This window comes from Myotis yumanensis, unplaced genomic scaffold (genome assembly GCF_028538775.1).
Source record: "Myotis yumanensis isolate MYYU_CA2020_CCGP unplaced genomic scaffold, mMyoYum1.0.hap1 SCAF_12, whole genome shotgun sequence".
Taxonomy (NCBI): Eukaryota; Metazoa; Chordata; class Mammalia; order Chiroptera; family Vespertilionidae; genus Myotis; species Myotis yumanensis.
This window is the reverse complement of record NW_027223763.1, coordinates 5,429,873-5,452,560: the sequence shown is the minus strand read 5'-3', so window position 1 is coordinate 5,452,560 and position 22,688 is coordinate 5,429,873. Positions and strand designations below refer to the sequence as shown.

Here is a 22,688-nt window from a genome sequence, read left to right as displayed (position 1 = left end):
GCCCTTCCTCAAACCTGCAATGCCTCTTCACTGCACCAGGACAAAACTCAACCTGGCACACAAAGGCCTTTCCAATCCCTCCCCACCACACGGCCTTCCCTGCCCATGGAAGGGACTAGTGTCCTCTAAGTGTTTGCTGGTTGCTGGAGGTTCTCAGTGCTCAAGACAGCTGCATCCTCACCCTCTTGGATGAGCAACTTTATGGCAGCTGAGGCCTCCCATGTGCCAGCCCTGGGCTGACAGCTTGACATGCATATCTCATTGAATCAATGCCCAGCCCCACAAAGCAGGGGCCATGATGGCTGGATTTCCATTCTACAGATGAGGACACTGAGGCTCCATGGGGAGAGGTGATTTGCCCAGTGACTCACGGTTGGGGATGGAAGTGCAACCCACATGCATCTGACTACAAAGCAAAGCAGACATCACCATAATGTGTGGTGGGTATTACAGAAGCGCAGTGAGCAACCTAGTCTAGTGATCTAATCTCCACCTGCCCTCACTATAAGCAACTTGAAGGCAGACTGTCTTGTTGCCTCTGTGTCCCCTTGCACCTACCCCTCAGGCCTGGCCCCCTGGCTGTGGACTTACTGCTTTGGCTTCACTAATGTGACCTGCCTGGGTGGAGGAGAACAGGGGGACTGGTCACCACCACCCTACTTCAAATTCTCACTTGCCTTATTTGCAAATGACCTCTACAGTTGATGTGGAAATAATCATAATTATTTCCCTGGATCCTGGTCTGGATAAAGTCAGTGCTTCCAATTCACTCTCCCTGTCAAACATTTATCCAGCTTCTGTTATTTGCTAAGCCCTGTGGATACAATCAGAGATAATCTTCATGCCTAGATTTTGTAGGAGCTTTGTGGTCAATGAGCCTGTAAACTACAATAACAAGTATGTCAAGTGCTAATTCAAAAGCTCCCCATGAATCTCCACCCAAACCCTGTGAGATAATCGCTATTAGTATGTTTTCATCTATACTAATAAAAGGATAATATGCTAATTAGGGTGGACTTCCATCCAGACAAAGCCACAGCAGCTGCGAGCCCCAGTGGCTGCGAGGCCCAGGGCTCAGGCCTCACAGCCGCAGTGGTTGGCAGTGGCAGCAGCAGCAGGGTGATGGGGGTGGCGCATTCCCCTGATCAGCCCGGTCGCCTCCCCCAGAGGAAGGCCAGACTTTGGCTTCTGGCCGCAGTCTGGCCATCAGTAGGACATCCCCTGAGGGCTCCTGGACTGTGAGAGGGGGCAGGCCAGTCTGAGGGAAGCCCCCTAAACCCCCGAGTGCACAAAATTTCTTGCACCGGGCCTCTAGTTTTTACATAGAAGAAGAAATGGAGACTTTGAATTGACCCAAGTCTGTTGGATGTCCACACCCATAAGCACCCAGTGCAACACTGCCTCCTGACTGTAACACCCATGGGGAAGGAGTTGCTTTAATTTACCCAGCTCCCCCAAAAGGAGGACCCTGTATGTACCCTGGAAGAAATAGGTCCAAATACTTATCAGACCAAATTTTCATTTTTAATCCCTATGAATAGACCCTGAAAACTGTCCCTACTCCTTTTTTAAGGATTTCTACTAGACTAAGGGATTCAGGGATCTATTCAAAGACAGATGGCAACCATGGATGACCAACATGTTTTGATTATCAAGGAACCAAATTTTCAGAGGCCCAGAGCTGCACAGGACTGGGAAGTTGGCCAATGGCCCAGGGCTTAGCAGGTGGCATGACAAATATGGTCACTGACTTGGAGGTTAATTTCCTGCAGGGTTCAGTGATTAGAAGTCAAAGCTAGGTCTCCAGATCCATGCCCTTTGTACCATCAGGTGTGCCAGATTGCTTACAAGATACTACCATGGATGAGAAAGGATTCCTATTCAGTAATCCGGGCAGCAAGTTTACTGTCCCAGAAGCGTAGGTGAGAGGTGCTCAAATCTGCAGGTCTTCTGAACCTTCTAAAGGTACTATGTCCATAAAAAAAATACCCAGGGAGAGATCAACCAAAGGACTTGTATGCATGCATATAAGCATAACCAATGGACACAGACACTAGGGGGCTGAGGGCACGAGGTGGGGGGGGGGGGGGGGTGGGAAATAGGGGGGATAAGGACACAGATGTAATACCTTAATCAATAAAGAAAAAATAATTATAGAACATAAAAAAATGGAATTGAGGGAGGACCTCAAGCCCAAAACTTTAGAATAACCATGCCAAATTCCAATAAAAGTCCAATGCGCTAGCCATTTTGCCACAGAACCAGTTACTGGACTTAATCCTTGCTAACCTTTCTGTCTGAAACCACACTTCTAGCTCTCTCCTAGGTGTGGTGCTGGGCCTTTGCCGAATGCTGCCGGGTCTAAAGGCGGACTCCGATTCTTCGCCAATGTGGCAGGTGGGAGGTGCTCTCCCATAGAACCGAATGCCGGAGGATTGGGAGTTCGGGGCCCAGGCAGAGCCCGCCAGTCTCTTACCGGAGGGGGGGGGGGGGGGGGGGGAGCGGGAGAAGAGAGAAGAAAGCACGGGTCTCTGCGGCACGGACTACAACTCCCAGAATGCCACGGGAGGCGTCACTTCAGACCGTCGCGCGCGCAGAGCGGGCTGGGCCAGGTGGCGTGGAGCGCGCCGGGACTGCCCTGCGCCTCTCGTTCTGCGGCTCGCGTTGTTGCCGGCCGGCGCAGCCGGTTTGGGCTGCTGGAGGCAGGACGGGGGAGGAGCGCCACGGGCGGGCGGTGCTGAGCGGCGGGAGGGACTGTCCGGGCCATGCAGGGCGCAGAGCTGGCAAAGGGATCCTGAGACCCGGCTCTGCGCGCTCAGGGGCGGCTGACGCCCCCCGCGCTCCCCACTCCGCTGCCGCTGCCGGGCCGCATCTGGACGGGGCGCCGCGCGGCGGGGCCGACGCTGGGTGAGCATAGACCGGGCGAGTGGGTCCCTGGGCGGGGTAATGTGCCCGGCCCGTCGGAGGCAGGTGTGACGGTGCCGGCCTCGGGTGAGGGGCGCGCCCTGCTGCTGTCTCCTTGCCGGCCTCTCTGCTGTTGTCCTGGCTCTTTAGGCACCAGGGTTGTATGCAGTGACCGACCTGGGATCGGGGCCCGAGGCACTAGGCATCCTCTTCTCTCCACATTCCATCTCCCAGCCTTCCGGGACGGGCTCCTACCCTTGGCTCCGGCGGCTCTGGAAGGCCAGAGGTCTGAGGACCTTGGAGATAGATCCTGGCTTTGGAGTTGGGGTCGCTAGTTCGGTACTACCGGCTTTTCCTTTCCGCGTGAAGGAGCGGGAGGTGGTCTGTAAGGGCTCCCTGTGGTCCAGACCATGGCCTCATTCCGGCTCGGAGGCTCTCCGGCTACATTACAGCCGTGACCTTCACCCCCTCCCCAGGAATAGGACCTGAAGGAAAACTCAGCCCTACCTGCCGCCCTCTTGAGCAGATCCGTGAAGAGCCTGGAATAGAACCCAAGCGCTGTAATCTCAGCCCAGCCAGGTTTTCCCCTCCCCCTGAGCCCAGTCCCCCAGTATTCATCCGAGCGGCTTGCTGAGTGTGTGTGTGGCGGTGCCTTCACGGCCCTATTCCTCTCAATCATCTTTTCCTTTTGGGCGATCACCTCTCAGGCACCTCCGGACTCTACCCCGTTTGCTCTGTCGCCCCCTATGGGCCGGCAGAGGCATGGCGCTGCCGGAGCCTCTGGGCAGGGACAGGGCTAGGGCCCCTTCCCAGGAAGCTGCCCCTCTGGGTGTTGTGATCTGGCTTGGCCTGGTCATCCACACAACCTACCTAGGTCTTTGGGTATGGAGTCGAGCCAGAGGTGCTTACGTTAGCACCCCTCTCCAAGCCATTTTGGTTAGGGACCCTAGATGTCGGGAGAGTGGACTGTCCTATTTTGGCGGGAAAGGTTTCTGAGAGCAGGTCCCACTACACCCATTGCACAGAGGGGGAAACTAAGTCCTAAAGTAGGAAAGGGACTTGCCCAAGGTCACTCGGAGAATTATGGGCAGAGATGGGACAAGGGCGCTAGCACCTAGCCTCCTGCCTGTCACTTCTGGAACGCCTCACCTCCCCTCCAGTGCCTCTAGCCTGCCCCTTCCAGGCAGCCCTGGAAAGGGAACCTGTCAGCAGCCACCTCACTCTGTATTGCCAAGACACACTACAGGTTGACCCATGGGATCATAGCGGCCTGGCTGACCGGGCCAGGAAATGGAGAACTTTGGACATTTGAATCCACTGACTACCCTGTGCTCACAGGCCACAATGCTGCTCGGGGCGTCTCTCCTGGGAGTGTTGCTATTCTCCAAGCTGGTGCTGAAACTGCCCTGGACTCAGGTGGTGTTTTCCCTGCTGCTCCTCTATCTGGGGTCTGGCGGCTGGCGCTTCGTCCGGATCTTCATCAAGACCATCAGGCGCGATGTTTTGTGAGTACCCGGTTTAGCCCTTCCTGGAGTCTCCCACGCCTCTCTGGGCTCCTCGTCCACAAAATTTCCGCAGAACAGACCCGGGGCCTCTACCGGCACAGGGTAGCTGGCCCCCAAAGCAGCAGCCTCTTCTCCACACTCTTTCCCTGGCACTAGTACCTCCATCTCCAAGGTCACAGTCTCCTCCTGGGGAATCTCCCTAACTTGGTGCTCCTTAGCCTGGGGCCAGCTTGAGGGCCCGGGTCATAGCATGGAACACTCAGTTAGGGAGAGGTGTTGAGGAGACGTCTGAAAGGGGTCTGTAGTTTGTAACAGGAACCCGGTGGGAAAGGGCCTGTCCTTGGGTTGGCTTGAGTCTGAGAGGGCCCCGCCTCAGATATCGGGGAAAACCTGCTCCCCTGAGAATGTCAGGTGTGCTTTATAGGGATGTCCTGGGCCAGAAACACCTGCTGTGGCCTCCTCTGTGTCAGGTGTGAGGCTCTGGAGCCCAGAGAGGAGCAAGGCAGTCCCAGTCCCAGGCCAAGCTTGGACTGGTCTGAGAGAGCCTTAGGGGACACAGTAAATCCCTAAGCTGGCAGGGCTGTGTGGGCAGAGACCCTGGCTGTCTTGCTCACAGTAGTGTCCCAGTGCCCAACACAGTGACTCACACCCAGAACAGGCAGCTTAGCATTTGTCAGTCTGAGTTGATTTCAAAAGTAAATATAGAGTGGCCACTGCAGGAAGGGTGGTAGCGGAGAGCTGTGGGAGCAGGGCCGAGAGAGATGGCTTAGGCCAGGGCCTCAGGGAATCAGAGAAGGCCTTCTGGAGGCAAAGTAGTTCTTTCCTTTTTGTAAAAATTTATTTTTATTGATTTCAGAGAGGAAGGGAGAGGGAGAGGGAGATAGAAACATCAATGATGAAAGAGAATCATTGATTGACTGCTTCCAGCATGCCCCCCACTGGGGATCCAGGCATGTACCCTTGACCGGAATCAAACCTGGGACCCTTCAAAACAACAACAACAAAAAAAACCTGGGACCCTTCAGTCCGCAGGCTGATGCTCTATCCACTGAGCCAAACCGGCTAGGGCCAAAGTAGTTGTTCTTGAGAGATACCTCAAGGTGGTGGGATCAAGGGATTCCAGCCAGAGGGTAGGGCATCAGCAAGGGCATAGAGGCTGGGAAGCTGGGACAGTTCAGGGGCAGAGGTGGCAGGGCCAGGGCAGGAGAGTGGGGTGTGGCCAGCAATTCCACAAACACCTGCTGAACATCTCTGTGCCTGACACTGAGCAGGGCCCAGAGGACAAGGTGGTGACTAGGATGGAGCCCTCCCCTTGCTGGGCTCACAGGAGGAAGACTGGACAAATCGCAAACTCATCCTTTATTGGGCAATGTGGGGGGAGGTATGATGTGGCCTTGTGGGAGGCCCCTCGCGGCCCAGAATGCTCTGACGGAGCAGCAGACTCAGTAGACAGGGATGGTAGTAGGGGTTAAACTCTGTAGCCAGAGAAACTGGGCTTCAAATCTCTACCTATGAAGCCAGGCAAGCCATCTGCTGGCAGAGCCTTAGTTTCCCACTCTGTACAGGGGAGGGAGTAATTGCCGTGGTCCCTGTACGACATAAGCAGGCTGGTGTGTGTAACGGTGCCCAGCATACAGGTGCTGGACAAGGGGAGTGTTGCAAGTGATGGGGCTCAGGAGCCTGAGGCCCATGAGGCAGCACCCTGGGGCGGGGTGCAGGGACCCCCCCACTCCCAGCCTCAGCAGTCACAGCTCCCTCGCTGGCTCCCACACAGTGGCGGCCTGGTGCTCCTGAAGGTGAAGGCGAAGGTCCGGCGGTACCTGCGGCAGCGGCGGACAGTGCCCATCTTGTTTGCCTCTACGGTACAGCGCCACCCTAACAAGACAGCCCTGATCTTTGAGGGCACAGACACACACTGGACCTTCCGCCAGCTGGATGACTACTCGAGCAGTGTGGCCAACTTCCTGCAAGCGCGGGGCCTGGCCTCCGGCGATGTGGCTGCCCTCTTCATGGAGAACCGCAATGAGTTTGTGGGCCTGTGGCTGGGCATGGCCAAGCTGGGCGTGGAGGCGGCCCTGATCAACACCAACCTGCGGCGGGACGCCCTGCGCCACTGCCTGACCACCTCCCGGGCCCGGGCCCTCATCTTTGGCAGCGAGATGGCCCCAGGTGAGCCCCAAAGAGGCAGGGACAGGCAGGAAGTCTCATGGGACCTTGCACAGACCTCTTCCAGCCCTGGGGGAAGCTGTGTAGCTCCGAGGTTAAGAGCATGAGCCTTAGAATCAGAAGGCCTGGGCTCTGCCACTGGTAAGCTGGTGATCCTGAGTAAGAGACCAGAATTCTCTGTGCCTCCGTTTCCTCACTGTAGTACCTACTCATACTGTTTTCAAGGTAATACTTCACCTGAAGCACTAACAAAGTGGTTGGTGGTAGGTGAGTCCTCAGATTTAATTGGTAACCATTCTTGTGACTGATTAGGCCTCATTTCTTCATCTGTAAAATGGGAACAAGAGTCCATTCTCTGCTGTCCTGCAGAGCTTACCTGGTATGTTAACTGGGTGCTGAGCATGGTACTTTACAAGAGCAGCTCTAATCTTCACAAAGCCGGCTGAGGAAGGGACTGTCATCAGCTTTGTAGGTGAGGAGACTGAGGTTCATAGTGGTGTGAGGAACTCATGCAGCTGGTAAGTGGTGGAACCCAGATTTGATCTGGGCTGGGCCACAGTGTTCCTGTTCTTTCTCCCCACGCTGCTGTGGTTTGTGGAGTAATGGACAGGGAAGGTTATTGAGAAGTTGAAAGGGGAAGAGGACAGATTCAGCAGGGAGAGTGGAGATGTTGGACAAAAAAAGAGGAAGCCAGAAGAAATGGGGCCAAGTGGGCCAGACCTGGCCCATGCCTAGGGCGGGTGGTCATCTGTAATGCGTGGGGGAGCCTGAGAGAAGGCTGTCTGAAGAGGCTGGAGGGCTACTAGCCTCTGAGCCTCACTCCTTCCTTCTAACCAGACCCCCACGGACTAGTAAACCTTCATGTGAGATAGAGCTGGCTTAGATTCCCAGCTTCAGCATATTCTAGCTGTGAGCAAGTCCCTCATTCTCAGAGCCTCAATTTCCTCATCTGTAAAATGGGCTGATATTGGTACCTACGTCCTAGGTTGTGTGAGCAGGAGAATGCATATAAAGAGCCCACTGTGTAGTTAGCCAGCAGCTAATAGGAGCTGTTGCTCCTATCAGCATCTTTCTTATTATGAGGTCCTGGGTGCTTCTCTCTCCGCCTACCCAGCCAGGCTCCCCGGACAGCATGCCCAGCCCTGACAGGAGCAGAGTTCCTGGGAACACGGTTTCCTGGCCAGCCTGCTGATCTTCCCTGTCTCCCCCCCAGCTGTCTTTGAGATCCATGGCAGCTTGGACCCTTCAATCAGCCTCTTCTGCTCTGGTCCGTGGGATCCCAGCCTAGTGCCTGCCAGCACGGAGCACCTGGACCCTTTGCTGGAAGATGCCCCCAAGCACCTGCCCAGTCGCCCTGACAAGGGCTTCACAGGTGAGTCCCCCACCCCCCACAGAGGGCCCTAAGGTGGCCAAGGACAGATCACTGGCCTCATGGCCAGAGCCTGTGTTCTGCATACTTGCTGTGTGACCTGGAGTGAGTCATGTCACCTCCCTCTTCCATCTGGGAAAATGGGTACAGTAACTCTGGGGTTACTGTGCAGGTTCAATGAGCTGGTATGTAGGACAGTGCTAGGCATGGTGTTGAGTACACAGGAGCTCACAAAATCTGATTCTGATTTGTCGAACAGCCTTCATGGATGCCTAACGTGCAGGGTCATGCGGAGCCCAGGAACCTGCTGTTTCTGAGTTTTGTTTGGAGTTGGGCCCGGGGCCCTTTAAATATTCATCCAGCACCTGTTCAGTGCAGGCCCCTGTTGAGCTATGATCCTCCCCTGTACTGGGCTGCCTGTCCCCACCTCCCCGCCTCCAGGCAGCCCCCCAGACCCTCTTGCCTCTCTTCTTCTATACTGGAGCCCAGAGCTTGCTATATCTCCTGGTGGCTCAGAGCTTGGACTAGTTCATATTCTGCCTCTGTTGCTTCCCTTGTGTGACCCTGAACACCTGAGCTGCCCCTCTGAGCCTTGGGTTCCTACAGCCATAAAATTGGGGGTGGTAACAGTATCTATTTTGTATAGTGACTAAGGATTGAAAGAGATGCACTGGGAGACTAGGGTGTGACAGGAAGGGCTCAGTAACAGGTCATTGTCCTCATTATAGTCATGTAATCTGTCATATCTTATCTCCTGGTGCTGTTGTAAGCCACTTGAGGGCAGGGACTCAGACTGGTTCGGCCTGTTGCCCTCATGGTGTGCAGCCTAGGCTGGCATACAGCAGGCACACACGAGCAGGAGATGGTCGACAAGGAACATGCAGTCGCCCCATGGTGTTCTGGACCTCCTGGAGCCTCCAGCCTGGGGGGCTGAGCCGCATACAGAAACTGTAATGTGGCAGTCCCTGGACTGGGCTGCAGGGTGGGAAAAAGAAATGGCCAGTGGTGCAGGAGCGACCTCAGCACCCTGCTTCCTGCAGCTCATGCCTCCCCGCACTCTAAGACCTCCCCGCGCTCTGAGGTGGGCATCACCTCCTTTGGGAAGCTCTCCCTGTTGCCACCTCCCCTCCCTGAGGCCTGGGTCAGGTGCTGCCACTGGGCTTCAACAGGCCCTGTGCTTCCCTTTGTGCTCAGTGTTGGAATGCCTGTCTGCACCTGCCTGTCTCACATGGCTGCAACCTCCACCGGGGCAGAGCCTGTACTCTTCTTGGTCACTGATGTCTCCCTGGGCCTGGCACAGAATGAGGGCCCAGAAAACGTTTGTTGATAGAACAGATGCAGGCATTAGAGCAGAGAGTGGTGTCTGGGGTCATCAGAGTAGCCTTCTGGAGGAGGTGTGATGGGAGTGGGCACTGAAAGATGCGCACACACGGGTGTCCGTCTGCCTCCGCACTCAGCCCTGAGCTGCCTCCTCTCACAGATGCTTATGTGTCTGTTTTCTTCAGATAAGCTCTTCTACATCTACACATCGGGCACCACGGGGCTGCCCAAAGCTGCCATCGTGGTGCACAGCAGGTAAGGGACAGGGCCTGGGGGGAGAGCCGGGGTGACAGGGCCGAGGAGCCTCCCCTTCTGCCTTCCCAGGGGCCCACTGAGCTCTCCGCCCTCTGTCCTCCCAGGTATTACCGCATGGCTGCCCTGGTGTACTACGGATTTCGCATGCGTCCCGATGACATTGTCTACGACTGCCTCCCACTCTACCACTCCGCAGGTAACGTGGGCCTCTCCTCCGTCCCAGAACCCCTAGGGCAGTGACGGTGAACCTTTTGAGCTCGGCGTGTCAGCATTTTGAAAAACCCTAACTTAACTCTGGTGCCGTGTCACATATAGAAATTTTTTGATATTTGCAACCATAGTAAAACAAAGACTTATATTTTTGATATTTATTTTATATATTTAAATGCCATTTAACAAAGAAAAATCAACCAAAAAGATGAGTTCGCGTGTCACCTCTGACACGCGTGTCATAGGTTCGCCGTCACTGCCCTAGGGCCTCAGAAACACTCCCTCTTGGCAGGCAGCATGTTGCAGTTGAAACACATGAGCTTTCGAGTGAAATCAGGGTTCAGATCCAGATGTGGCCACTGACTGGAGTTCTGAACAAAGATGGCCAAAAAATAAAACAAAAAACAACAACAATAACAAAAACGAGATGGCCACACCAGTCTGATTGCTGGTATGGCCATGTCCCACAGGGCACCTGGGCTGATCTGACTGTTCAGTTTGTTCCCGTGGATATACATGGCCTTGCTGCTTGGTCTTAAGAGCTTAAGGGAAGACAGAGATGGGACAAATATAGTTCCTGTCCTCAAGGTGCTTAGAGTTGGGTGTGTGTTTGGGGCAGGATGAGTGATGGGAGCACACCTTCCATGATACAAGAAGCAGCGTGGTGAGTACGGGAGGGCCAGGGACAGGAGCTCAGCTCCAGGGAAGAGCTCGGTCTGGCCAGGAAGGCTTCTTGGAAGAGGTGTACTCAATGTGGGCAGATGTGAGGTGCAGAAGCCAGGCTGGCTAGCTTGGCCTCCCAAGTTGAAGGGCATCATTATGGTTATAGGAACGGGAACTTGGGGCCAGCTCTGCAGGCTCTGGGGAATGTGTAATTGATCCAGTAGGCACAGGGAAGCCATGGAAGATGTCTGACTAGGGGAGTGATTGTCATTAGTGTTGGAGGGAGAGGACAGGAAAGAGAGAGACCAAAGGTCTGGGTAAGACGAGGCTCTGGAGGGAAGGGTGTTCCACCTCACTGACCTCCAGGGCTCACTCTGCCTTCAGGAAACATCGTGGGGATCGGGCAGTGCCTGCTCCATGGCATGACAGTGGTTATCCGGAAGAAATTCTCAGCCTCTCGGTTCTGGGATGATTGTATCAAGTACAACTGCACAGTGAGTGAGAGGGAAGGAGATGAGCCATCCCTGTCCCCTCGTGACCCTCCCACCAGCCCCACTCGGGGACTTCTGTCTTACAGCTGAGGCAGCCAGTTGTCCATTGACAGATGGAGAGATTGAGGCCCAGAGAGGAAAAGGATTGCCCGGTGGGGAGGGACAGAGCTAGCAGGGGTAGGGGCCTGAGGGGCTGGGAGGCGGGAAGTGAGAGCAACCTCAGAGACCCGGACTCACCCCACGTCCACCTCCAGATTGTGCAGTATATCGGCGAGCTGTGCCGCTACCTCCTGAACCAGCCGCCGCGGGAGGTGGAAAAGCGGCACAAGGTGCGCATGGCGCTGGGCAACGGCCTCCGACAGTCCATCTGGACCGAATTTTCTGGTCGCTTCAACATCCCCCAGGTGGCCGAGTTCTACGGGGCCACTGAGTGCAACTGCAGCCTGGGCAACTTTGACAGCCAGGTACTACTCAGACTGGGGACGTGGATGGATCACGGAGGCACTGGCAGCCGAAGGGAGGGCAGAGTTCTAGCGAGGGAGTGGGTGCTGGAGTGTCCCCCACACACAGGGCCCAGTTCGGGCACATGGGGAGAGCCCAGGCCCAGGTCTTGGCCTTTGCAGGTGGGAGCCTGTGGCTTCAACAGCCGCATCCTGTCCTTCGTGTACCCGATCCGGCTGGTACGTGTCAACGAGGACACCATGGAGCTGATCCGGGGGCCCGATGGTGTCTGCCTCCCCTGCCAGCCAGGTCTGCTCTGGGGTTGGAATTGGGGGTCAGAGGGGAGGGATTGGCCCAGGAGGAAGACAGGACAGGTGGGTGGGAGGGAACCCTGTTCTGACCAGTGGCCATCAGTCAGTTCTCTTAGTCGTTTATTCCCTCAGTTCCTCTGTTCTCTGTTGTGTTGAGGACCCTGGGTCCAGGCCGCCTGGGATGATCCTAGCTCAGCCCTTTAGCTCTGGGCCCGAGTCCCCCCACCTTGCAATGGGGCTGATGGCAGCACTGCCTCATGGGGTGGCCCGGAGGATCGTGTGGTGCAGAACATGCAGCTCTTTGAGCTGAGTCGGAGCCCAGGGAAGGCTGCTTTGGCCAGACTGTCCGTGTAGGGTTCAGCCACCCTTTCATCTATTTGTTCATCTTTCCATTGGCTCAGGTGACCAGACATCACCGAGTGCCTACCTGTGTCAGGCCTGCCAAGAGAAGCTCCCTGCCCTGGGGGATGGACTGGTGGGGAGGGGATGGAATTTCTTTGGGAAGTAGTGTGACCAGAGGTCAGATCAGCATGTAGGGTGCATTTGGGGGTGGGGGAGCCCTGTGGAAGAGGCCACCATGGCAAATCTGGCCCCGCCTTCCGGCCCCAGGTGAGCCAGGCCAGCTGGTGGGCCGCATCATCCAGCAGGACCCCCTGCGGCGCTTCGATGGCTACCTCAACCAGGGCGCCAACAATAAGAAGATCGCCAAAGATGTCTTCAGCAAGGGGGACCAGGCTTACCTCACCGGTGAGTGGCACCTCTCCCTAGCCCTTCACAGCCCCATCAGAGGGTAGGGATGGAGAGAGATGAAGGGGTCTTTCCCACCTTCAGAGGACACCTCCCCAGGACTCCCCCAATCCCATCCCCTACAGCCAAGCAAATCCTTGGGATCCAGCGAGGACTCCCTGGCCTAAGCCCTATCTCACACCCCCTTCCTAGGTGATGTACTGGTGATGGATGAGCTGGGCTACCTGTATTTCCGAGACCGCACGGGGGACACGTTCCGCTGGAAAGGCGAGAATGTGTCCACCACGGAGGTGGAGGGCACACTTAGCCGCCTGCTAGACATGGCCGATGTGGCAGTATATGGGGTCGAGGTGCCAGGTATCTTTGTATGGGCTGGTGGGAGATACCAGGTATGTGTGGGGAGGTGCCACCAGGGGGCACTGCCAGCCGCTCACGGTTCACTCCACTACCCCCAGGAACCGAGGGCCGAGCCGGAATGGCTGCTGTGGCCAACCCCACTGGCAGCTGCGACCTGGAGCACTTTGCACAGCTGCTGGAGAAAGAGCTGCCCCTCTATGCCCGTCCCATCTTCCTGCGCCTCATGCCTGAGCTTCACAAAACAGGTCTGTCTCCTCCCCTGCCCAACGTGCAGTTGCAGGCCTAGGCTCCTTCCGGTTCCTTCTTGAGAGACCTGGGTGGCTGTCACTTGAACTTCACCCATAGCTTAGCAGGTAGTTGATAAACTGACCTCCCTGTGTACAGGTGAGCAGATGGAGTCTTCAGAGAGAGAAGGTTCATTCATTCACTAATGGAAGAAATGTTAATTCAGTACCACCTATGTGCCAGGCACTGTGCTAGGCCGTGGGGGCATAGGTAGCGGTTTCTGACAGGACCTGTGCTTTCTTGGAGCTTCTAGGGCAATAACGGAGACAGCCTTAGGACAAGGAATTCCAAGATTAAGAACGGAATTCAGATCAAACTGACAGAAAAGTGAGTGAAGGGGTTTCGGAGGACTAGGAAGCTTCCCTGAGGAGGCGACGTTTAAGCTGAGACCTGAATGAGAGGGAGGACTGTATGAGTGTGGGAGGCATTCTGGGCTCTGGGAACAGCAAGTGTGAAGCCTGAGGCAGGAAGACCTTGGACACTAGAGGAGTAAAAGGAGGCCCCCAAAGTTGGAGTCAGTGAGAGGGGTGGGCAGTGGCATGAGGCGGGGAAGAGAGGCTAGCAGGGCTGGAAGCCCAGAGCCTTGTGGGCTGGGGTGGGGGCAGTAGGGAGCTACAGAATTGTTTGAGCAGGGTAGTAGCTGGTCAGATTCGTGTTCTGCAAAGCCCTCTTGCTGCTGCATTGAGAGTGGGAGGGTAGCAGGCAGCCAGGGCGGGGCGTGGGGAAATGAGTGCGTGGTCCTCATCCAGGGAAGAGATGAGTGTGGGTCTACCGTCACGTGACAGGGTGGTGCCATTCCTCTGTCGTTGGTACACTGACGACTCAGGAGTTACCTGGTGGGCAGGAAGTCCATGGCCAGACCCCCACCCTGCTCTCCTCGGTCCCTCCTGCCCTGCCCTGACTCTCCCCACTTCTCGGCCCTTCCCTGGCTGCTCAGCCTCTGGTCTCACTTGCCTGGCCACCTCCCACATGGTCATCATGTCAGCCCTGCTTGATACTAGTAAAAAGGCTGCTGCCACTTACACTATTTCAGAGATGTTAAAATCTGAAACGTGCATCTTAGAATCCATAGACTACGGATGGACACGCGGGTTGATGAGCAGATTAAATGCCATTGCACCTGTACCTGGGAGGTGCTCAGCTCAAAGGAGCCATCTCAGAAACCCAAGTTCTGCTCCCTCTCCGTCACTCAGTATGTGGCTGTGGACAGATAGCTTCCCTATTTGGGTCTCAGTTTCCCCTTCTGTAAAAAGGGGGTGGGTGATGCAGGGCTGCTCTGAGAAACAGGACATCACGGAGTGGATGGAGCCTTCTTTGCAAACTCTAAAGGGATCTGCCGCCCCACCTGTGCCCTTTCCAATGTCTCCGGTCTTCTTCTGTGCATCTTCAACTCTGGTGGGTGGGTTCCCGGGAGCTCAGCCCCTGCCTGCACCCTCTGACTCTCCTTCCCCGTCATCTGCTCCCTCAGGGACGTTTAAGTTACAGAAGACAGAGCTGCGGAAGGAGGGCTTTAACCCTGCCACCGTGAAAGACCCGCTGTTCTACCTGGATGCCCGGAAGGGCCGCTACCTACCGCTGGACCAAGAGGCCTACACCCGAATCCAGGCTGGCGAGGAGAAGCTGTGATTTGCCCTGAGTCCCTCTTAGGGCCAGCAGATACTGGATCCAGAGCCCCAGCTCACACCCCAGAGGGGTCCTGGGTTACACCAGACCAAAGCAAGCAGGGCCCAGCACCTCAACTGTGAGGTGCTGGCCGCCTCCCCCTTCAAACTGCCAAGTGACTCACTGCCGCCTCCCCCTCCCCCAGGCTTTCTGTGAAAGCCTCATGTCCCTGTATGTCTTCGAGGCCGGGCAGGGCTCCAGGCTGAGACTGACTGGGCCGCTCAGGATGATGTCTTGGCCAGGTCAGGGGGAGGTGAGGGTCGCCAAGCGCTCCTCAGAGAGCCAGGGAGTTTGTAAATGGGACCAGGGCATAGCCCCCAGACTCAGGAAGCCAGTAGAGTGGGCAGAGGCGGAAGTGCCCGTGGATCAGCTGGTTGAAGAGGATCCTGCCCCGCCGCTGCTCTAGCGTGAGACTCCGCTCTGCCTGCGCCTCCAGGAGGGTGGGAGAGGACCCCGACCTGCAGCAGGCCGCCCGACTGCACATCCTCCCTCCTACCCTCTCCCTGGTGGGTGGCTGCCTGGCTGTCCTCAGGCAGGGCCTTTCTGTCTGGGTCTGTCCATGTCACCTCCATCTCAGTCCTGACCTGGCTTTGAGAGGAGGGATGGGGGTACTCAAGGGCCAATAAACTCTGCCTTGACTCCCCCCAGCCTGTGTGCATGCCACCTGAGCTCTCCCCAGCCTACTCAGGCCCCACCTGCTGCCCCTCTGGCCCCATCTCTCAATCACCATGTATTCACTCATTTGGACTTAGGGCAGGTGAGATGCTACAGCCCCACATTTCAGCTCCCACCCGAGTCTTGGGCAAGTGGCTCAGTCTTATCAGTGAAATGGAATAAGGAGGATTCAGAGAACTGAAGGCACCCATTATGAGGCAAGGGCTGCTCAGAGCCTTGGAAAGAGAAAACCTAACCCAGAGCAGGGTCCCACCTCCAGACCTTTGCTCATTCTGTTCCCTTTTCCTGGGGTGCGTTTCCCCAGGGGTTTGCAGGCCCTGCCCAGGCAGAGCAGGGTTGCCTCACCAGCTCTAGCAGAGTTCAGGAAAGCTCCCCGGAGCAGTCTTACTGGGGCTACGGAGTCAGCAATGCCCTTGGCCCCATCGCTGGAGTTACACCCAGGCTAGAAACGCAAGGCCTGATGGGAAAGGAGTCTGACCCAGCCCAGGGCATTAGGCACTGCATCCCTGGTTTTTGTCTTCACTGTGTCACTTGGCTGAGGTCACATAGCAAGTAGTGGGGGCTGGAATGTAAACCACAGGCCAGGGGGCCCTTCCCACTGCTCCACCCACCTCCGGGTGCAGAAGACAACAGGGAAGCCAGAGCACTCCCATTCCGCACATGCCTGCGGAGCCGGCTATGGGCCACACCCTAGGCCAGCAGCTGACAGTGCAGGGGGAGGGTGGCCAGGAGAATATGGGTTGCCTCCTAGGGACGTGACCTTTGAAGAGGAGTCTAGTGCTTCTCTTGGGGGCAAATGGTGGGGGCCGGGTGGCAGTTGGCCCCTTGGAAAGCGATGCCAAGTGGTGTTGAGCGTGGGGAGGGGGCGTGCGGGCTGTGGCAGGCATGGCTGCAGTGCCCTAGTGTGACCAGCAGGGGGCGTGCAGAGACTGCAGAATCCCTCCAGGCCCTCAGGCCAGGCAAGTAGGAAGCAGGGATTGAGTCCTCCCCTCATCCCACCCCACAACCCAACCTCCCCACCCCGGCAGGTACCCATCCCAGAAGACCCTGCGGTGGGCTTTTGAGGCTTCCAAGGGGCTGGGCTTGCCTGAGAGCACAGCCTTATATCTTTTTTTCTTTTCATATATATGTATATATATTTTTTAAATATATTTTATTGATTTTTTATAGAGAGGAAGGGAAAGGGAGAGGGATAGAGTGTTTGAATCATCGATGAGAGGAACATCAATCAGCTGCCTCCTGCACATCCCCCACTGGGGATGTGCCGGCAACCAAGGTATATGCCCTTGACTGGAATCAAACCTAGGACCCTTCAGTCCGCAGGCCGACGCTCTATCCACTGAGCCAAACCGGTTAGGGCTGTATATTTATTTTTTTTATTGATTTGAGAGAAACATCCATGTGAGAAACATCTATTGGTTGCCTCTCATACGTACCCCAATCGGGTCAAACCCACAACCTGGTATATACCCTGATGGGGAATTGAACCCGAAACCTTTCAGTGTACAGGACTATATGGCCTTGTATCTTTTTTTTTTTTTTTAATATATTTTTATTGATTTCAGAGAGGAAGGAAGAGGGAGAGAGAGAAACATCAATGATGAGAGAGAATCATCGATGGGCTGCCTCCTGCACGCCCCACACTGGGGACCGAGCCCGCAACCCGGGCACGTGCCCCTGGCCGGAACCGAACCCGGGACCCTTCAGTCCGCAGGCCGACGCTCCATCCATCGAGCCAAACCGGGTAGGGCATGGCCTTGTATCTTTAACCCTCAGCAATGTGCTCTCCAGTGGGAAGGAGCTTAAGCCTTTCTCCAGATTGAACACAGCCACCAAAGGCAGCTCCAGCTCGGAGGTCAGACAGGCCTACGTTCAAGTCCAGTCCGTTAGTCAGGCTCAGCCTCAGTTTCCTCTCCTGTAGGAATCTACGTTGCTGTCTTTGTGAACATGCATGGAAATCTCTTCGCACGGGGTCTGGTGCTGATAGCTGCTCAGTATATGATAGTTAAAAAGGGATATACACTGAGTGGCCAGATTATTATGACCACCTGACGTTTGTAGGTAAATTAGCTATAATTTTGCGCTGAAGTTGCTAGAGGGCCAGATCATTATAAGTAGGGAAGCAGGTTGTTTACCACGACAGTAGAAGTGATTTTTTTCTGAATATATGGGTAAATAACGCTATTTAACAGCCTTTGAACGTGGGATATATATATATCCCCATCAGTACTTCGTTGGGCCACCTTTTGCCTTCAACACTGCGGCGATTCTTCTTGGCGTTGACTCCACGAGATGTTGAAAGGTGATACGAGGAATCTGACACCATGCCTGATGAATAGCACTGTCCAGTTCTGTGAGATTTGATGGTTGTGGAACCAGCTGCCTGATGGCTGTTTTAACTTCATCCCACAAATGCTCAATTGGATTGAGATCTGGTGATTGTGGGGGCCACTTAAGCAAGGTAAAGTCTCCCTCATGTTCTTGAAACCACTCCTGCACAATATGAGCACCGTGGCATGGCGCATTGTCGTGTTGGAAGAAGCCATCTCCATTGGGATACGCCATCAACGTGATAGGATGAAGTTGATCAGCAACGATACTCAGGTATGCTGTGCTATTCAGACGTTCCACACGAATTAAAGGGCCCAAGCCATGCCAGGGAAACATGCCCCAAACCATAACACTGCCCCCACCAGTTGAAGGGTTGTACTCATGCATGTGGGGTGCATGCTTTCATGCTGTTTCTGCCAAATTCTCACTCTGCATGATGCAACTGGAAATGTGATTCATCGGACCACATTCATCGCTCGACTGTCCAATCCTTGTGTTCCTGTGCGAATTGGAGACGTTTTATCTTGGTAACTGCAGACAGCAAAGGTGTTCGAACAGGCCTTCGGCTTCCATATCCCATACAATGCAGTGTACGGCTAATTTGCCTACAAAGGTCAGGTGGTCATAATAATCTGGCCACTCAGTGTGTGTGTGTGTGTGTGTGTGTGTGTGTGTGTGTGTATCACATTCAAAGGCTGTTAAATCACGTTGTTTACCCATATCTTCAGAAAAAAATCACTTCTACTGTCGTGGTAAACAACCTGCTTCCCTATTTATAATGATCTGGCCCTCTAGCAATTTCAGCGCGAAATTACAGCTAATTTGCCTACAAACGTCAGGTGGTCATAATAATCTGGCCACTCAGTGTATGTTCAGGTGTTAAGACCCAGACTAGGCCTAAATTTCCCACTTCCATATCAGCCCCTCCATGAAGCGGTGGGACTGGTGGGCCTCTGGGCCTTGCAGCCTCATGCACACATGGCTGTGTGATTTGTCTCCGTGCACAGTGTGTGCTTGTGCAGTTAATGATAGTGTCTATTGGGCATTTCCTGACGTTTGTATAGTGCTTCACAGTTTACAGAGCACCAAGTAATTTCATCTATGGAGCAGATTCTAAAGGAGTTTGTGCAGGGGGTGGGGTGGGGGTGAGGGAGCCCAGGGTGAGCAAGATAGAGACCCAGGCCCAGGCAAGGCAGAGGAGGCTGGCAGTAAAGCAACAAAGGGTATGTGCTTAGCTGACCTAATCTGGCTTCCTGACAGCACAAGAGAGGGCGGGGGGGGGGGGTGCAGGACCGGGGACCGTGTTTCCAGGTCAGGGAGACTTTTCAAAAAAGAGCTCCAAGAATCAGAGGGGAAGGGTGTTCTGAACAGAAGGAGCAGCAAAATGTAAAGGCCTGGAGTGAAGTGCAGTTTGGCTACGGGGGATGAAGGGGGGTAGAGTTGAGGCAAGATCTGAAAATGAGTGCCTTGTGGGCACTTGTAATTGCACACCTCCAGTGCCTGGGAGCCCGCCAGGAGGTGCTAGTGTGCAGTCAAACCCCTTCCTTAGGCTGGCTGATAGCCACCGCGTGGGGAACTCTTCCTGTGTGCCAGGAATTGTGCAAAGCGCTTCCTGCGCGTTACTGCATTAAACCCATAACAAAGCAGCTGCTATTTTGATGCTCAGAGAGTCCAAGTCTCTCCATTAACTACAGAGCCTGTGAAGGGTGGCGCCGGGAGGCAAGGCCCCATTCTGGGAGCCTCAGTGTCCCCATCTGCAGCCTGCGCCCGGGAGGCCTGCCTCCAGCGACCCCGGAGGTCCTACCGCCCTCGGGACAGGCAAGTGGCCGCCCAAGCCAGTGCGTGGCCTCTCACTTTCAATTCCTGGGAAGAAGGTTAAATACCTCCGAGGGGCCCATTGAAGTGGCGGCAAAGGAGGGGGCAACCGAGTGACTTTCAAAGGGATCTGAATGAGCGGCTGGCCCCTCACCCCGAGGAGGGGCCCTGCTTCCTCCCCGACTAATGATATTCTGGCTCAGCCCTGGTCTTTGGCGGCAGTTTAACCCGAGCCGGGGTGGATTTCTTTCTCACTGATCTCAGCTTGACACCCAATTAGCACAAGAATGGGAGGAGGAAGCCGGCGAGAGGCGCCTCCCAGCCTCCCCGGTCGCACAAGGGGAGCAGGCGGGAAGACAAAGGGCAGCGGGCAGGGGGGCACCCGCGCCCTCGCCTCCCCCGCAGACCCCACCATTGTCTCCCTAGCAGCTTCTGAAGGGATGGAGGCCGACGCCCGGGCTGGCCGGCTTGCTGGAGAGGACTGGGGATGGGGCCCTGGGGGAGCTGGGTCCAGTGGAAGCTTTCTTCCGCGGGATCCCAGGGGAAGGCCCTTGGGGGAGCTGGGCCCAACCAGAGAGAGGTTCAGGGAGGAGGGGCAGGGATCCTGAAGCACAGCAGCCTGGGATGAGGCCTGACATTTAGGGGGTCCCAGGGGCAAGCCACTGGTTCTGAGCCTCAGCTTTTCTCATTTGAAAACGGGGATTGCCCTGGCCAGACAGCTCAGTTAGAGCATCGTCCAGATACGCCAGGGTTTTGGGTTTGATCTCCCATCAAGGCACATGCAGGAATCAAACTAATGAACGCATAAATAAGTGGAACAACAACTCAATGTTTGTTTCCTCCTTCCTCTCTAAAATCAATAATTTTTTTCCCCAAAAAATGGGGGTAATAGTCCCTGTGAGGAATCAACCTGGTAATTCATGCCCCTGGCAGGTGCAAAGTGCACGGAGTGGAGTCGGCTCAGGAGCAGAGTGAGTCCCATGCGTTCACAGAATGGCTGCTTTACCCAGAAGGTAGCTCCCAGTCTCTCTGGTGGACCCCCTGCCTGCTGGGGGGGGGGGGGGGGATTCCCACTCCTCCAGGAGGGAGGGAATGCCTCTGGCTTTTCCATGCACCTTCTCCCTCCCCACCCCCACCTCCCACAATTCCTTTGGATTTGGGTTTAGAAGTGACCTCCAGGGCTGGATTAGGGGCCTCCTCCTGCTCCTACAGTGTCCCCCCTACCTCGTGTTCCCCCTTCATAACACTGATTGCACTGTGTGGTCCATTTATGGTTTTTAAAAATATATTTTTATTGACTTCGGAGAGGAAGGGAAAGGAGAGAGAAATAGAAACATCAATGATGAGAATCATTGATCAACTGCCTCCTGCATGTTCCCCACTGGGAATCGAGCCTGCAACCCAGGCATGTTCCCCAATGACCGGAATCAAACCGTGACCTCCTGGTTCATAGGTTGATGCTCAACCACTGAGTCTGATTTTTTTTTTTTAAATCCTCACCTGAGGATATTTTTTCCATTGATTTCGAATCTAGATAGAGTGGAAGGGAGGGAGGAATGGGAGAAAGAGAGAGAAACATCGAAGTGAGAGTGACAAATCAATTGGTTGCCTCCTGCACATGTCCATACGGGAGCTGGGGAACCTGTAACTGAAGTACATGCCCTTGACCCTTTGGTCCCTGGGCTGGTGCTCTAACCACTGAGAAACCAGCCAGGGCCGTTTTATACATTTTTCCATCTGTGTCTCCTAGAACAGTGATTGCCAACCTTTCGGACCTCACGAACCACGAGTGGTCCGGGGACCACTGACTGGCAACCGCTGTCCTAGAACATCAGCCCTTGAGGGCAGGGACCCCATTGGTTTGGTTCACCATTGTATTCCCAGCACCAGCGCTGGGCCTAGCACTTAATAGGTGCTCAGTGAATGTTTGTGAAATGGATGAAGCTCTTCAAACGCTCCTCAGCTCTCTGGTGCAGGAGGTGGGAGTTCCCAGGGTCAGAGGATATTCAACTCAGAGGTAGGCTGGGATCAGAGGGCTCTTGAATGATTTCTGGGAAGGCCCTTGTCTTGTTAGTAAAGAGAAGCCCATTAAATGATTTTGAGCAGGGGAGTGATATGTGTTCATTCATTCATTCATTCATTCGGCAAGCACTTACCAGACCCCAACAATGTGCAGTATCAATACCATGAGCTAGGGATCAAAGATGAATCAGGCAAGGTTTGTAACCTGGGGGAGCTGGATTCAGTGAAATAATCTTAGAAGAACATTTTTGTTGAAGGGACCTTAAGATCCTTTGGCCCTAAACCTTTTTTACAGATTGGGGAAACTGAGTTCCAGAGAGGAGAAGTGATCTATCCAGCATGAGGAATGTGGGACCTCTCCATATACCATAGGATTCCTTTGCACTGTTTGAGAACCAGGGCTGTGTCTCATTTGTCCAAATTTGGTGACTGGGTGTAGGAGAGGATTAAGAACAATGTCCAAGGTTTCTTGTTTGAGTGTTTCAGTGGGTGGCAGTGGTATATTTGAGATGGGGAACACAAGTGAGAGCCTTTTTAGGGAAAGAAGCACTGTGCCAAAAACTCATTTAGTCCTCACTAAAGCCCTAGGAAGTAGGGGCTGTTATCATCTCCATTTTACAGACTAGGAAACTGAGGCACAAAGAAGTGTAGGGACTTGCCCAAAGATACAGCTAGGAAGTGGTGGGACCTAGATAGTAAGCTGGTAGTTGAACTCAACCTTTTAACCATTACATCATTCTGCCTTAACCAGCAGACTACACCACCCTACTCTACCAATGCTGAGTAGACATCCCCTTCACTCCATTTGTGCCCGGAGCTTTTTTAACAGGCTCCAGTGGTCTCCTATCTTCTTCCTTGTTCCTCTCCAAACCACTCTCCACACTGCAGCCAGAAAGGATATTTTGAAACAGTTCTAATAATGTCGCCCCCTCTTAAAAGTCTTGAAAGGCCGCCCATTGTCCTTAGAATAGAGACTGAAATTCTTACCTGGCTGACAAGGCATGATTTGGTCCCTGCCCACTTTTCTAGCCTCATCTCTCATCAGGTTCTCTGTTCCCCAATTTGCACCTTCCTGCCTTGTTGATCCAGCATGCTCTCCCACCCACAGCCTTTGCACCTCCTGATCTCCACCCTGGAGCTTTCTCTTCCCTGACATCCA

At 54.7% G+C, this 22,688-nt stretch overlaps 1 protein-coding gene across 2 annotated transcripts; it reads left to right on the top strand.

The window, feature by feature from the left end:
• Window positions 1-2,632: 2,632 nt before the first annotated feature.
• On the top strand, window positions 2,633-15,333 carry SLC27A4 (solute carrier family 27 member 4). Of its 2 annotated transcripts, XM_070430558.1 has the most exons (13): window positions 2,633-2,907; window positions 4,243-4,409; window positions 6,184-6,578; window positions 7,789-7,947; window positions 9,450-9,519; window positions 9,624-9,715; window positions 10,777-10,886; window positions 11,138-11,347; window positions 11,507-11,633; window positions 12,245-12,382; window positions 12,575-12,739; window positions 12,838-12,984; window positions 14,493-15,333. In XM_070430558.1, the coding sequence occupies exons 2-13, from the start codon at window positions 4,249-4,251 to the stop codon at window positions 14,648-14,650; spliced, it is 1,932 nt and encodes a 643-aa protein (XP_070286659.1). In that variant the 5' UTR covers window positions 2,633-2,907; window positions 4,243-4,248; the 3' UTR covers window positions 14,651-15,333. The 2 variants fall into 2 exon arrangements, with proteins under 2 accessions (XP_070286659.1, XP_070286658.1); XM_070430557.1 differs by lacking the exon at window positions 2,633-2,907 and having other exon boundaries at window positions 3,336-4,409.
• Window positions 15,334-22,688: the final 7,355 nt, after the last annotated feature.

Bases quoted from the DNA above. Each gene is read 5' to 3' on its own strand.
- SLC27A4 (XM_070430557.1), top strand. From the start codon at position 4,195: ATGGAGAACTTTGGACATTTGAATCCACTGACTACCCTGTGCTCACAG. The intron at 7,948-9,449 runs GTGAGTCCCCCA...TGTTTTCTTCAG, and splicing joins CCCTGACAAGGGCTTCACAG to ATAAGCTCTTCTACATCTAC. The intron at 9,716-10,776 runs GTAACGTGGGCC...CTCTGCCTTCAG, and splicing joins CCCACTCTACCACTCCGCAG to GAAACATCGTGGGGATCGGG.